The sequence below is a fragment of the Furipterus horrens genome, unplaced genomic scaffold (genome assembly GCF_987537825.1).
Source record: "Furipterus horrens unplaced genomic scaffold, mFurHor1.1.pri manual_scaffold_3, whole genome shotgun sequence".
In the NCBI taxonomy this organism is placed as follows: Eukaryota; Metazoa; Chordata; class Mammalia; order Chiroptera; family Furipteridae; genus Furipterus; species Furipterus horrens.
This window is the reverse complement of record NW_028327173.1, coordinates 176,854,003-176,870,849: the sequence shown is the minus strand read 5'-3', so window position 1 is coordinate 176,870,849 and position 16,847 is coordinate 176,854,003. Positions and strand designations below refer to the sequence as shown.

At 41.0% G+C, this 16,847-nt stretch overlaps 1 protein-coding gene across 2 annotated transcripts in view; it reads right to left on the bottom strand.

The window, feature by feature from the left end:
- Positions 1–9,563: 9,563 nt before the first annotated feature.
- TMEM260 (transmembrane protein 260) overlaps positions 9,564–16,847 on the bottom strand; it is a 60,367-nt gene continuing 53,083 nt past the window's right edge. The window contains exons 15-16 of one of the 2 annotated variants that reach the window (XM_090270916.1): positions 15,834–15,924; positions 9,564–11,874 (exon numbers count right to left, since the gene is read on the bottom strand). In XM_090270916.1, coding sequence (XP_090127042.1) covers positions 11,620–11,874; positions 15,834–15,924 — 346 coding nt within the window. In that variant the 3' untranslated portion in view covers positions 9,564–11,619. Of the gene's footprint in view, positions 11,875–15,833; positions 15,925–16,847 lie in introns of those variants that run through there. The other variant, XR_016509821.1, reaches the window with a different exon arrangement.

Below are 16,847 nucleotides of genomic sequence, written 5' to 3'. Positions count from 1 at the left end.
TTCCCAGTCAGGGCACATGCCTGGGTTGCAGGCTAGGTCCCCAGTCGGGGTTGCGCGAGAGGCAACCACACATTGGTGATTCTCTCCCTCTCTTTCTCCCTCCCTTCCCCTCTCTCTAAAAGTAAATAAATAAAATATTTTTAAAAGTTCAAAGCTGAAAGGGACACACAAGGAAGATCCTGCCACCCCAGAGCCCACATGCCTGTCTCCCTCAACCCCCAGAAGCCAGCTCTGTGGTGAGTCTCTGCCCCAGCTCACATTCCCAATGGGGTGCCTCTGATCTGGAGATTGTGTGGGAAGCTCCAAAGCGGTGGGCAAGAGCCCCAGAGGGAAGAGTCTGTGGTGGGGGCAGCACAACTGGGATTCCAGGACAGCTCATGGTTCCCACTCCTGGCCTCTTGATACTCAGGGAACAGCCAAGTCCCTGGCGGGAGGTAGGTCTATGACTTTTTCTTTAGGATTATTGTCTGTTAGGCTTTATGATATTATAGTTTATTTCCACAGCTTTTCCTTCAACTGCAAATTACAGTGCTTATGGATGAATGTTTCTGTCATGTTGTTGTCCTTTAGGTTCCAAATATGTGCATCCGAGGCAGGAAACTGTGTTTGTTATATAAATGAAGTGGAACTGCCAAACTGCCTTCGCCTAGATTGTGAAAAGTTACCCTGTTAGGAGTTTACACAAGAGAAATTGGTGCCAGTGAGGGGGGTGGGGAGAGACAGAGAGGGAGAGAGATTGTCCTCTGGCAATTCCAAGTGGGACACGAGTTTCTCTTCTCTCCTAGCACTTCTGGGCCTTGTTCCTGACCATTTTAGGGTCCGCTGTGTCTCTTGCTATGAGAATCAGCATTGGCAGCTTTCAAAGTGACTTACCAGTTAACCCCTCCAGAAATCTTAAGACATTATTCTTTTCTTCTCCAAATTTCCCATCACTAAGCCTTCTAATTCTCCTTCACGTTTCCATCTGTAAAGTTAATACAATCCAATAAGAAAATAATGTGCTCTTGAGACACTGACATGCTCAGAGCCATTTTATCCTGCCCTGAAGCCTGGAAAGTTTGAATTTTCCTTAGGATAAAAAAAAAGTAAGAAATAATGGAATAATTCACTGTACTGTAACAATTAAATCCAGCAATTTAACATTGTGCGTTGGTAAATACAATGCTCACAACAACCAAAAGTCTCCCATGTATTGACAGACAAAACCAAAGTTATAAATCTAAACCTCCTATTCTGAACCACATTCCAAAATGTAAATAAGCATCCAAGCATGTTGCTACATATCTTTACAGAAGCAATTACAAACAAGCCTTATCAGTCCCTAAGTCACCAACGCACACAATGCTTATCTGCTGTGCCCTCTACTGGATAGAGTACACAAGGCAAGCCGCATTATTTCCAATTAATTTTTGGCATCATCTCTCCGCATCTGCTTTAGGAATGCAAGGCGTGAAATTCATAGTAGCAGGTTTAATATTCCATCCAGCCAAAATTATTTTGCTACAAGGACTTACCTTTGGTGGAGTATTTCAGATTGGCAGTTTTTGTTTTTTGGCTTTTTTTTTTTAACACATAAATTGTTTTTCTCCTTGCAACCCACCGTCCAAATTTTCAAGCTGTCACCAAACTCAGTACGTGGCAGGAATAATTTCATGCTGAGGAAAATGTGTTTAATTTCACATCCTGTAACAATAATTACTTAGCATAATGCCACTTAAAATGTATTTCTATCTGCAAATGCTAATGAAGCTACAAAAACATGAATCATCTTTAGAAAGAATTAAGGTATTATGGGTGCTTTGCCTTCACTCCCTCTTCTCCTGTAGTGACTGATGGAAGAGAGACATCCAGACCACAGGAATAATCCGAGGTAGGTCCTGCTGTCTTCCGAGTGGGAGTGATTCCAGTGGTTTTGCAGGAAATTTAATCCCATAGACTCTCCTGAGCCTCCCAAGATGTTGGAAACAGCACCTTGGGCTCCCTGGTCTCACTGGACAGCCACTAGGAGGGGGCTCATGCCCAGGGCCAGCAAGGACCACCTACCCTAACGCAGCACTGGGGGCAGGCCTGTGGCCTTTGGCCTTAAGCGACTTGTCTCTTTGATAACTGGTGCGCCCAAGTAGTAAAGACCACTGTTCTCCCTATTGCTCCTCTTGAGACTTAGGGCAGTCAACAAAGAATGATACAGAGTAAGAGAAAAAAGGAGTGTTTTGCCTTAAAATGTTTTTAAGTAAAGAAACCCTTTCATTTTGAAATAATTTTACAATTACAGAAAATCATATACGTAGTTGAATTCCCATATACCCTCTCCCCGACTTCCCCTAATTAAATATCTCACATGACTATAGTACAATGATCAAACCCAAGAAACTAATAGTAGTACAATACTATTAACTACATTATAGACTCTAATTCAGAGTTCACCATGTTTCTACCAGTACCTTCCTTCTGTTCCAAGATACAATCCAGGACCACACATCCAGGAGCCCATGTGGCATTTAGTTGTCCTTTGTCCTCAGTCTCCTTCAGTCTGGGACGCTCTCTGTATTTCCTTGTCCTTCATGACTTTGACACTTTTCATTGAAGAGTACTGGTCAAGTTATTTTGTAGAGCGTCCCTCAGTTTGGGTTTGTGTGATATTTTCTCAAGGCTAAACTAAGGTTATACATCTTTGGAGAGTACTACAGAAGCATTGACTCCTTCTCGTTGCTTTTCAGAAGCGGGACCCGCTTTTCCAGCAATGACATTAAGCAGGGGTGTGTGCTGAGGGACTCAATGACTCAAGACACCCCTGGGAACCGAGATGTAGGCACCTAGCCTAAGAGCACTTGACATGCTTTTCTTACATGTATCCTCCTTTGTCTGTTACCATGGGTGGCAATGGAAGAAGTGAGAACACTCTTTGCTACAGGTCGACAGTGAGAAGTGTCTTTTTTTTTTTTAATCCAGTGCTATTGAGATCAGCAGGTCAAGGCAGAGGATTATGAACATTGGTGGGGAGAAGGAGGCGGGTAAGGGGAGAGGAGGACCAAAATGGAAGTGTGGGTACGGTGACCATTCTGTGGTCTAGCACAGCCCTCTGTGGATTCAGAGGACTCTAGATAACCTAAGAAGGAGATGCAGACGTCTCCATGGGAGGGAAACTTGTTAATTTGTGTGGAGGGGGTGATGCCAAACCTTAGTCAGCTTCTAAACAGTGAGAAAGCAGGTTTGGTTTCCTGCATGGGGTAAACCACAGTGGTACTGAGGAAAAATATCCCTGGGCAGATTTTTAAGACTTGCATTTTGGTTTCCTCCCCCTCTAGAATCTGGAAGCTCCTTAGGGGTCAGGCCTTTGTCTGTTTGGTTCCTCTCTCCCTCTGAAAACCTAGTACCTGGGCCAGGCTCATTATAGGAGCTCATGAAAGGTTTACTGCTTAAGTGGATAAAAGAAATACGTGAGTGAATGGGATACTCATTTATAAAACATACTGATGGGCACTCTATTCATCCCCACTCAGAAAGCTGTGATTCTGTCCCCAGCATGGTTTTGAAAGCCCAGCAGTGGCCATGAGTTCGGGACTTGAAGCTTTCTGTCCTGTGTCAGTCCTCAAAGTGCCCAGAAAAGCTGCGCTGGGAGGAGACTTTTTTAAGAGGTCTCTGGGACCAATCGAATCTACACTGTTTAAGAAAAGATAACAAGCAGATCAAATGTATAGATAGCAAAAGTAAGTTTGGGGAGGGGAGGTAAATGGTGATGATGAAGCCCCTCCCAGCTGGGCCTTGGTGTGTGGAAGCCAGCAGAAAGCGGGTGGGCCGTCTTGCTAACGGTCCTGGGGAGTGGATGGTACAGGTGCCTGCAGGCTGACGTGTTTACCTGCTTGCTGGGACTGATTTCTTCATCTGCTCAGTGCTTCTTGTTACTTTTTTGTAATCACCAGGTTTCCACATAATTTAAATAACATAACTGTAATTACCGTTGTCATTTAAATTGAATTACATGTTTTTCAGATGCATATTTAGGGAGGACTTTTTAAAACTTGCACAAAAGAGAAGCAAAGCAGCAGGCAGCTCCTCAGGTGTTTAAAACAGATGCGAACTGGTTTCACTGGCATAGTCACGAAAACAGGCAGCAGTGTGAGCAGTTGTTTTGTACCCAGCATTGTTCAATGCACTTAACGCGTATCAATTCATTTTATCCTTATAGATGCACCAGGACGTAGGTCCGTTCCTTATATCCCCAGGCCACAGGAAAGGAAAGGAAGGCCCAAGGACGCGTGCTTCAGGTTACCCAGCCAGTAAGTCGCAGAGCCAGGAGTCTAGCACCAACCATTATACTTACAGTGCTTCCGGTGGGATCTAGAAAGGGAAGGCCTGCGCTCTCTCAAAGAGCCTGTGACCTGGGAATGTGAATGGGAGCGGTGGGCAGCACTAAGTTTCTGCTCTCGGCTTTGTTAGGGACAAAATGAGTCCACCAGGCACACGGCCTCGAGCGCGCTGCTTCAGGCAGGCGGTGAGAACTGCAGCCGTCCCTCCGTTGCGGGCGGACCCTGGCGAGCCCTGCAGGCGCTCACGCACTGTTATGAGAGCGATCTGGACGAATTGAAGGTGTTTGTTAAGGTACTTATTTACCCCACCAGCTCGGTAATGTAAAAGGAACATAGAATCTATGTCTCATCAAAATTTCAAGCAGTCACATTTTCACACGACAGGATAAGCACAATCATTATGGAATCTCATGGCAGTGCTTTAAAACAAAGTTATATTTCTGTTTGATTCTTGTATAGGTTTACACATGTACCTTGGCAAATCAGCTCATGTCGTCAACAGATTTAGGCTCTGTAGATCAATTACTTCATTGTCCACAAGGGGACATGTGAAAGGAGAAACGTATCATCACACCAATGCTAACCCTGTGACACAGGTCATCTTCAACAAGTGCACACAATACAGGCAGCATGGTTGTGTCAGGGGTCGTTGGCTCATGAGTGGCACCAAACGTATTTGCCTCCCAAAGAGGAAGGGCCACATCACTTCCGACTCTTAACAGTAAAAGCAGAAGATTTAGGTGATTTTAGGCCATTGAAGCCATTCAGTAGATTTTGAATGGGACCCGTTGTTACAATAACAATAATTGCTATTATTGTTATATATTTTTACAAATAATACATATAACTTAAGAGCCAAATTTAGAAGCCATTCTCACCTAAACACTGAATTGGTAAGGTTCATAATTAGGAAACCAGACATTTAGGTCTTCAGAGGCCTCTGCCCTTCTGGACACTGTTAACATTTTTTAATAGAGTAGTTAAACCAAACAGAACTATCATGAACAGTGGCTCTAGATGGTCTTGGACTCTGGCAGGAAAAGTCAAATTCCCAACTCAGGGAACATTCCAGTGGAGCTGGGGCATACTCTGTTCTGCAAAACAGAAATGCTATTATGGTTTGAACCAAGTGCAACATTCATTTATTTATCTTTCAATTACAGTCGGCATACAATATTATATTAGTTTCAGGAAGTGCAACGTTTTTCCAAATGGAGCTTTTGGTAGCTGATTCAGCTGGAATATAATTTATGCTACTAAGTTCCTAGACTTCACTGTGATAAGTTTCCTATCACACTGAAACCTTTTAGTTTGGATATATACTCCTAAGTCCAGAATGAACAGGGAAATTCTCTGTCAAAAGCTACAGACACAACTGACCTCATCAAAAACAAAGGGGTAAAAATTGTATTGCAGGGGTGCGGTGGAGGAAAGAAAGAAGTTCAGTGTATGGCTTTTAAACAATTTCCTGTGACATAGTTCCTGATTTCACACACCATTTACCTCGAGAAAAGCTCATCATAATTTTAATGTGGCTGCATTATTTGGAGACTTTAACGTGACAAAGTTGATAGTAGAATGCAGCTGGTTTCATTTAACTGTGATGGAAGAGGGGAAAGTATTCAGAGCCAAGAATCTTGTGTTCTAGGACCCACTCTGCCACTGCCTAGCTGTGTGACATTAATCAAGTCACTCACTTAGTGTACAGCTCAGTTTCTTCATTCATTAACTAGCTTAGTCTTGCTAGTTATACTAGATGATCTCTTACTAACCTTTTTGGCATTAACATTCAATAAAATTGGATTAAGTTCTCCAGGCCAACATATGTTATGGTTGTATGTATGCACATAGTATACACATTATATATACAACCACACATGTATATATAAAATGTGTTGTGTGAAACAATAATTACCCTTGTTACCTCAGATGGGTTATATTTTTTTCATTATGAAAATCTGTTCAATTTGCACTAAATTAATTTAATGACCCCATTTGACAATCGCCATAGCTAGGCACAATCCTGCACTTTGAGGACCTGCTGCCAAGTGAGTGCAGGTGACTGCAGAGTTTAGTGGTTAAAATTCTGACCACTGAAAAAAAATTATAAAAACTGTGTAGATACCAGTCCACATATTGAAGGAATATGCTACAATTTTAGTGAAACATTATGACATGTTAAATAAAAACCACAAAGTGTAAGTACTCTCCATCAGTGAACTTAACCTGTTTTAAGCTCTGCATAAATAAACTTTGGTTTTTCATTCTTCAGTCAAAGGAACCCTCATGTTTTGATAAATGGATCATGTTCTGTTTATAAACAACTCCCTTTAAAGCTTCTATAGTTTTTGATAGAGTATTTTAAAAGAGCCTTTTGACTTTTTAAAATATTAACTTTAAAAAATCACTGTTAATAATACAATCATATAATGTTTCCTTCCACTTTCAAAACCTATTTTGAGGGAAGATGCTATAGGGAAACTGTAGTCCTTGCATCCTCGTCCCTGTCCTCAAACCCTCAACAGCATGCCCGGGAGTCACAGGGGGTTCCTCTGTCTGAGATGATACTTGGGGGTCTAGGGCACTTCACTGAGGGCCCATCACCCCATAATCCAAGGATGAGAACACTGGGTCTGATTTCCCTTTTTAACTTTAATCACATATACTTTTGCCTAAAAGCAACAACCACAAGGGTTAGGGATATTGCCAGTGGTTCAACCATTGGGAATATTTCATTTAGATGAGAAAAATCTCAAAATATCTTCCTTAAAAGATTATATTACAAGACAACCCCTTGTCAGGCAACACTTCTAAGTAGAAGATAATTATGGTTTGTGTGCATATTTAAAAAAAAAAAAGGACAAAAGCTCCATATATTAGTTTATAATATATTTAATAAACTTAACAATATAAAGATTGTACTCCATCTATCATACTTCCCCCCAATACGATTTATATAGGTTTATAAAAATTATAAACAATTATAAAAGGATTAAGTCTTAGATTTGGCTTATTTCTATTTACCTTTCATTACACCTTTATTTAACATTATGCCCATCTAATGGCAACTATGTACAAAAAGACTTGAGATCACTTGGCTGCTCTGTGAAATTGCATCACTGGGATGGGAACGTGGTCTAATTATTCACCTGTGTGTCTTTGATCGATATCTTGAAACTTCCTCAACCTTATCAACTTGATTTTTCTAAAATCATCACAATACTCATATTTATGTCACTGAAAATTAAGCCTCACCAATCCAATAACACTTGGGAAAAGACCCAACTAACTGCATATATAAAGGTCAATAATTGTGGGTTTCATGGTTACAGTCTCGGAACCTCCATGCATCCCTTTTCTTTCAGTATGACATAAGCTTATCTTTCCGGTACATAAAATTTCCACCACATATATGTTACATTGTTGAAAAGCAATAACAATTTTTTTCAAAAAAAATCTCTTCCTCAAGATATACTCCTATTAGTATACTTTCCTATATCCAGGCAAGAACATTGTGCTCTTCCTGAGGCTTATTTTTTTATACCATCCATGCTGATCCAAATCAAACAGACCTTTAGAAGGTACTGACAATGACGTCTTCATCAAATATGATCACTGCTTAAAGCTTTAGCTCCCTGTTTGCTCTGCAATGCTGTGCCAAGTCCTGGCCTTTAGATATTCCCAGAACCCCTGGAAACATTACTTATTTTGTTCGTGAGTATAAGCCTTTGAATGGTTTTGTATTCACAACAAAATACGAGGATGAACAAAGCAGTGTGTCTCTCTTATATTTTCTTTACTTACCATAGAACTTGGAACCAGTTAGAAGAACAGAATTTTAATACCCCACTTTGCGCATTTATAAAACACACCAGAATTAGAGTAAAAGGATTTGCTGTAACAGGATCCATTTCTTTCAACCTTTGTTATTAACCGTTTTCCTTAATATTAAAAGTATTTAACATTTTTAAATTCTGAGGGCTACTGGTGCGAACTATGATTAAAGATTCACATTATTTAACTTTTAAAATATAAATTAAAGGAACTACTCTTTTTATCCCAGCCCGATGCCTTAAAGAAATCACTAAGGTATCAAAAATAACCCTGGCCCTCAAAATGGGCTTTATTTAAATATCACAAAGGCTAAACACCATGGTTCTATTAGGAACAAATACTAAGAATATGGACAAAAATAACATTTCATAATTTCTACTTGAAGATTTCAAAGAGTACACAAGTAATTGATTCCCATCTATTTTGGCTGCATTTTGAGTAACAGAACAAAAGAAATTTTTAAAAAATGGGTCCTTTAAAAAATCAAAGACAAGAGGAAAGTCAATAGCCAGCATCAAGCATACCTCCCAGCAGCAGGAACAGGGCGGGGAGGTTAGTTAGAGAACACGGAGCCACACCACCCCCTTCTCTACTTGCCCTCGGTGTGTGCCAGCCCTGGGGCCGGGCAGCAGGGCACAGCAGCATGTGAACAGGCAGACAGCGTTGCTGGCTCCCACTTGCTCCTCAGGCCAAAGTCCAGGCAGAAGTTGGCCTTGTGGGGTTCCTGTCGTCCTGCCAACCCCTGGCACTCCAGGGACACTGCTAGGAAAACGCCGGCCAAATCGTGCATGAGAAGTCACCTCTTCACATTCTCTTCCATGTCAGGGGCTTGGACTAAAGGAAACCCTTCTGTCAGATGTTATGGTGTTTGTTCACTAGCCAAGGAAAAGTAAGAGAAAGAAAAAGAAAGCAACTTTTTAAACCTCACATGATAGAAAGGAAAGGGTTCTCCAAAGTAGTTGATCTGGGAAGGAAGCCCCGCATCCGCAAATCTCAGCTCGGTCTATTTCATTTACTGATGGTTTTCAGAAATTTAAGTAATTATGATCCTATCTACTTTGGGCAATCATATCATTGCTTTCTCAAAGACAGAGTGGTCCAAAGCTGTTGTTGGACAGATACAGAATAATCTGTGCACCATTTCACAACAGTCAATACAAAAAGCATAGTCAAGCATATATATAGCTCCACAGTATAGACAAATTTCAAAAGCAGATATTCTCCAAGAGACATCTTCATTGGCCATTCTTAAGGCTATAAGCAGGAACTATGACTTTTAATAAGGTTCCTCCAACACCACATGTATGTGAAGACACTCAGATGAAGACTTACATCCACATGTATGTAATGTTCAGAAACAAACACGATCATCTCAGGTATGCAATCTCTTTTCTGAACCTACAAAGACAATGCATTGCTAGGGAATGTTTACATGATTTTTATTGTACTTTTCTTTTTTCCGAAGAAAAGCAGAAATCACAATCTTACATAATTTCTTTCAGGTGGATCAACTTAGACAGTTTATCAATGCTTCCTTCCATTTTTACACCACACGGAACTCCAGCAGGTTTTTGTTTTAAGGTAAACCAGGTTTTCGGTTCCTCCCCGTGGAGAAGTTACTTTCAAGTCAGTGAAAGTTCCTGGCCCATGATTAAAAGTCTCTGCCAATTAGTACTCAACAACTTCAATTCATTTTTTTCTGGTTCAAGATGAGTAGGAGCCTAATAAGGCTGTGATAAAAGGGCAAAAGGCACTGAGAGCCAAGAGCGGATTAATGAGCTCCTCCATTTATTTGTCTTCCTAACAGCTGAACTGTTACAACTATTGACACTCTTCAAAAGGTTCCGCTCTGAACCCTGTCCAGGCACTGCAGGCTCCAATGGACATCTTCAAATCCAGAGAATGGAGGGGCAAGAGCTTCCCCTGTGTGGTGCCAAAACCAACAAAGCCCCACGGATCAGGTAATGAAACTTCGGCTTTTCCCCCTTTGAGATTTATTTACTGGCAGCTGACAAGGGGCAAATTCAGCTCGAATTGTGCAGTCAAGGCCCTGTCAAGCTTTTAGAGGCACCCTTGTCTTGAAGCACCTTCATGACTGGCATTTCACTCAAAAGCCCTCGGCACTGGTCCTTAACAGCTTATGACATCACAAAGGACACTCCAGACAGATGCCTACATGGCATCCTGCAGCATTTTAAAAGAGAATTAGTGGTTTTAATTATGGTCGTAGTATGAAAGGGAACCATGCAAGCTCCACAGGAGACCTTTGATCAGACCCTTTTGCTAGTACAATGCCACGGAACTGTGACTATTCCTGGTAAGGGGCCTTTTCTTGCTGAATGACTCACCAGTGATCTTTGAATGCAGACAAGCTTCTAGCCCTCCCTCTTCATTAGTGAGCATTTCTATACAGGGGCCTATATAGTGCTCGGAGTCTCGGAGCTATACAATTGGGGGGAAAAGAATCCCTACAGATTCGGGCCTCTACTTAGGAAGTGCTGAAGGACTCTGAGTGACTTTATTCATTAAAACAGGTTGCTATTAATTAACTGTCATAATAAAATAAAGAACTATTATTTGCATTTCTTACTATGTTCTCTTTAGTAATATGTATAAAAGATGCTTGTAACAGAAATGAATTTATTGAACCACTTTCCCATTCTCCCCCTCAAATCCCTGCCTTTTTTTTTTTTTTTTTTTTTTTTTTTTTTGGCATTTTGGCAGCAGGAGCCTACTAATTATTGGGCCCAGATTTATGAGCCCAAGTAGAAGCAAAACATAAATATAAAATTAATTAAGGAACGACAAAATCCTTTTACTTGCCAATCAGTTTATGCAACTGAAAAGAAGCAAACAATGAATTAGCTTTATTTTTCAGTGCTTTCAGAGAATTACCTAAGACAATAAAAACCCAACTTTTTTCAAAATATCATCCAGTTGGTGTTTAGCTTGAAGCATGAGATTATGTAACAACCACAGCTTAAAAAAAAACAAAAGAAAAGGTGTTCTAACTTAAAATATAACAAAATTCACTCTTTTTAAAAAAGTTAACTTTTGGGAAACAGAAAATGTCTTTGGTCTGGTAATAATGTTTGAGGAATTTAACCTACAAAACTGATCCCAATAAGCAGGGCCCTTAAAAGATTCACGGTATTTTAAGTATATAAATAGTCCATTCTCTTTTAGAATCTAATCAAGCAAAATCATTAGGTGAAAGATTGTGAAAGTAGAAACAATATTCAAAAGATTCTCACGGAAATGCTAATTTGGGGACATGGATAAACAGATTTTGCATAAATAGCACAACACAGTCACTGAACCCCCCCCATGAAAAAGAACTGCTGCACTGTGTTACTTCCATCTGGGAAGTAACTTAGTCTTCAGGTTTTTAATACAGTTTCTTTTCTTGGAGGAAAAAGTTTTGGACCTTGGAATCTTGGAAGCAGGATGACAAGCAGGTGCTCCCCATTTTGCTCTCTCAGACATTTTTCCTATTTCTCAGACTTTGCAGTTCTTTCCTGAGGTGCTTTAGAGCAACTGAAATGTCAGCCCGCTGTGGGTCATCCCGCACTCTCTGAGCGTAGAGACGGAAGTGTCTGATGGTTTCCGAGAGCAAGGTCTCGGGGTCTGTGCCTCTGTCCCGGAGGTGCAGCATCCGCTCACAGGCGATGGCGTAGTTCTTGTGCCAGTTCACGGGGTGTTCCTTTTGTAAATAGACAATCTCCTTATAAAGCTGGAAGACAATAAACATGTTGGTATTTCATTGTTATCCCTTGACTTTTTTTTTCAAAAATCAGAAACACAAATTAAGAACACAAGAAAAAATAAAAACCCAAGCAGCCTACAGTAGAAGTCTAATCATTGCTAGCCCATGCAGAAAATGCAAGGATGTTACTGTAATTATTACAGTAGCAGGACGCAAATGTGCTTCCTCTAAAACTGCTCCTGGGGTTTTTCAGATGTTGCAGAGGGAACCTAAGACACACTGTGTCAGGACAAAATGCTCTTCCTCCAGAAAGATGTTCTGGGAAAGGGGATTTAGTTCTAATTCATGGAAAGCTATTTACTCAATAGGCAGAAAGGTTGAAACTCTAAATTTAGCTGTTGGAAGAAAAAAAAATAGCTTTCTTTAGAAAATGGCATGGAAAAAGAACTTGAAGGAATTTAAATTTTGCCCCTTACTTTTACATGAATTTCTCCCTACATTAAAAACAACAGTAATAACAAAGAAACACTGAATCAACTCAAACAAACCCAGCATCAAACAGGCTAGGCATACTAGAATTTAAGAGCTATCCTTAAAGCAAGATATTAAAAATCTTCATAGTATCCTATAATTACCATTTTGATAGTGAAAACTTTGCCCACAGAAATTAGGAATTTTGTTTCTCAATATCAGAGATGGTATTAATTGGGCAGAGTTAAAATTTTTGACACAAAGTTTTCTGGCAGAAAAACATAAAAATATAACAAAAGTAGATAGATACCCAGCTACAAAATGGGAGATGACACTTGTTTATCTGGGAATTTCGCAGCCGCCCTGGGGACTGTCAAGTTGGAGTTGGGTCCACAGGAGCTTGGGTTTACCAGGAGACTCCATGAGAGCACAGAACAAGCAAGGATGCTCTCTCTAGGGACAGTGCTTTTTAATTACAACTGTACTTGTTATATCATTTAATTGAAAGGGACCCAATATATTGTCTATTTCCCCTAAGCCTCCTCCAGAGCAGACAAATGCAAATCTAACTTATTTCTAAATGGCATCCACATGAAAAGTTCCACAATCCATGTTTGATGTGCCATTTGATACTTAATACTCTTCAATGTTTAAGCTACCCCTTAAGGCAATTATCCCCTAAGTTTCCTTTACACCACAAAACAGCAAAGTCATCTTGCACTTTCATGAATACATTTTCAAATGCACTACAGCTAAGCAGGTAGTCCCCTCCCCTTTCATTTGCTTGGTGGAATATTGTATTTCTCTACCTTTCCTTGGTCTTTTTTCCTCTGCCTGTTGCTTGTCTTGCTGAGCCTTCCTCGATGAGGGACAAGTGGGAAGTTCCTGTTCTTTAGTTCCCCAAGTTTTCAAAATCCCACTGAGGTTTTGGAATTCAAAGCCAAGGCCAGCACCTCAATGAGCATTTCCGCAGTAGCTCAAGAGAATGAGGCTCACTCATGACCCCCCTGCTATAGTCTTCAGAAATCAGGACAACCCTACACCCTTTTCTAGAACACTTTGCTCCTGACACATCAACTGATTCTGGGTGGTCACATGTGCTGTATCTTAAGAAACCAGTCATTTCTCTTCATGTGGAATGATATTTCCTCCTGTATGTGTATTACTGTTGACAATAGTCTTGATGGACTGTATTCTATTGATTACAGAGATTTTTAATTTCTCAAATGTATTCCTAAAGATAATAGGGATACTACTCTGTGCTCCCCACCTACACCTGAACTTAATGTCCCCAGAGCTTAATGTTCTGTGTAAGCTATTGAACAGGGTAATGTAAATAATAACAAAAATATATCTTACATCTAATAAGAATGTTTTTTTACAACAACTGCTGGGGGGGGGGGGCTGTGGATTTGTGCTGATCCACCCCGTATTTGGCCTCATTTGTCTTTCAAACACCACCACCCATCTGGAGACATATGCTAAGGAGATACCTATGGACTGCTATAGACTTCTGTTCACTGAAAAGAGGAAAGCTTACAGGCCCCAAGGGCAGTAAAGCTACAGATTAGCTTCAGTAGTAGCCCAACAACGGACCTTGGAAGAGACTGCTGATGAGAATATGAAATATTAGTAAGTCTCAGATTTCTCCCAACTAAATACTCCTTGTTTTTCACAGATTCACAGGTTACTATAGAGAAACAGAATGTGATATGACTAGGATATGAGAGAAAATCTATGAAGTTTACAGCCCATTTTTTGTGGGTTTTTTTTTTTGTGTGTGTGTTTTGTTTTGTTTTTAAGAAAACAGCGAGGGCTGGAACGGTTCACTGACTTACCATTGACAATCAGTGATGGAGTGAGCCTCAAACCCAAGTCCCCTCACTGCCAGACAGAAGTCCAGCATGCTGCCTCCTACAATCTGCCCCTTGCTATCCTTAAGTGGGTACCTTATGGGTTGGGCCTTTGTTCCTGTGGTTCCCTCCTTACAGAATGTCCTCTCTTCCCCAGTCTCTCATACTCTTTGTCTGACTAGTTCCGTCTGACCTGCAAGATGAAACTCCAGTGGCATCTCCTCTGGAAGCTTTCCGTCCCTTCCTCACCACTGTCCCCTGCATGCGCGTGTGTTCTGCTCCCATAGTACCTCTGCAGATGTCTCATATCACTTAGGAGAGTGAACTTAACTAAGGACTTCATCTTCCGTCTCACTCTCTGGCCTGCCATCTCCTTGAGGGCAAGGACAATGCTTGATCGCCTCCACCACAGTACCTGGCACAGACTGGCTGCCCAGTCAAATGGTCAGTGACTGGTGAATAAATGAATAAACAGTGAACCAATGATCACAAAATTTAGAAGTAAAATTAGTCATACTGATTGGATACCATGCTATTTTGACTCAGCACCAAAAAACTGCCCTGGCTGAGCAGGCCCACAGCAGCCTAGAGACAGCAGCAACACCCCAGTTGCTCATACATGTACCTTCTGGGCCCTGTTCTCACTGGCCCATGCCAGTGTCTCTGTTTCTTACATGGCAGGTGCCAAGGCTCTCTCAGAAGGTGTCTAAAGAGCCCAGCGCTATAAATCACAGAAAAGTGGGGACTTGTTAAAATAGTTTGAAAGCAAACCTCTGTTCTGTACTCCATTTCCCATCAGAAAGAACAGACTGTGCAAGAGCCTTAGTGTGGCTGGGTCTTAAGGTTGGGCTTCCTTGGGACAAAGCTACTCTCTAAGACCCTTTATCTTTCTCGTAGAATCTCAACCAGCCATGGCCCTATTGTTTTAAGTGTAGCAAGGGTCATGGCTTTTGCAATAGAGGGTAACCTGCCAGAACTTCTTTGTTAAATAAAGCCATTATATTAGTTTCCCATTACTGTTTTAACAAATCATCACAAACGTAGTGGCATAAAACAATCTAAATTTATTATTTTATACTTCTGGAGGTCAAAAGTCCTAAAATCGAGGGTTTTGTAACACCAGCAGGGCTGTGTTCCTTCTGAAGGCTCTAGAAGCTTATTCTCTGCCCTCTCCAGCTTCCAAAGGCTGCCTGTGCTCCCTAACTCATGGTCCCCTCCTCCATCTTCCAAGGCCACTCACACATCATCTTTAAATCTCTCTCTCTGGCCTCTGCTTGCATTGCCACCTCTCCTTCTCTGACTCTGACCCTCCTCCTCCTTCCTTATAAGGACCCTGTGATGACATGGGCCCACCAGCATATGATGCAGGATAATCTCCCCACCTCAAGCTCCTTAACCACATCTGCAAAGCCCCCTCCATATGCGAGGTCATATATTCACAGGTTCTGGACATTATGCCATGACCATCTTTAGGGGGACCATTATTTGACCAACTTTAGACATTATTTGTGATCCATATGAGTTTTTTCCCACTTATACTGCTTTACAATGCCAAATAAAGCTGGGAACAAGGAAAAATTCTACTGTGATATACCCTTTCTCCATCCCAATTACCCCCGCTCTCCCACCCAATATGTTTCTATATGTAAAAGTGTAACATACGTCATATGCATGAGTGTAGAGTTGATCTTTCACGTTTGTAGGCATATTCACAGTTTCTGCCAGGTTAAAGATGAAAAATGGTGTTTTCATCCTGGAAGGGGGGCACATCATTAAAATCATGTTGTCAATTTCAAATCCAAAGTTAAACCTGCCAGACTTTTTCATCAATAAGGAACATACAAAACCCTTTCTTTCTCTCATAGTCACAGACGTTTACTCGGAAGCCCCATGCCAAGACACTGCTTTCACACTGACTGCCAAATCTTTTAGAAAAAAGCTGATGTTCACCATCACTATTACACAGCATTTTCCCTCCAGATGCTCATTGTTGTTATGCAAGAGCAGCTGGGGATGGGGGGACCTGCTGAGTTTGTCAGCACATCCCTGAAGGTGCCCACCACAATGGCTCCGACTGTGTGTGGCCAGCTCCTCAGAGGTGGCTGCACTCTGACCGCAAGAGCACGTCCAGATTGTGTTCGGCACACCAATCACCCCAATACCTGCCCAAATAACAACCTGCTTTCTTCTTTTATGTGATTGCTCCCCCAGCTTTCCTGCGTTCAATCACAGTGAAGAATTGTGCAAACATATGGTATATCTTTGTTCAGCTCTTCAAAGCAAGGTTTTGTCTCTGTAACTAGGCTGATAACTTGAAGTATGCCATTTTCTGACATATTCAAAAACACTACTGCATAAAGTATAATATGTCTGTTTTTTATAATTGTTATTTTGGAGCTGTATTTCTTGATTTAAAAAAAAAAAACCTCTTTATACTTGTAAGTAAACCCTTATACACCGTAAGTCAAGTCTCGGTGTGCAATGCACAGTCCCTGGCCCAGAGCGGCACCCTTCCTTTGCTGCAGGAAGTATATCATAATATCATTTATAACTTTTAAATTAATATTTAGGGCGAAGTCTGTTAGCATTAAGTACTTTGAATATTTTAAAACAGCAGGAACCTGGAGAGTCAATAGCATCACCATCAAGTGTTCCATACAGGAACAACTGAAAAGC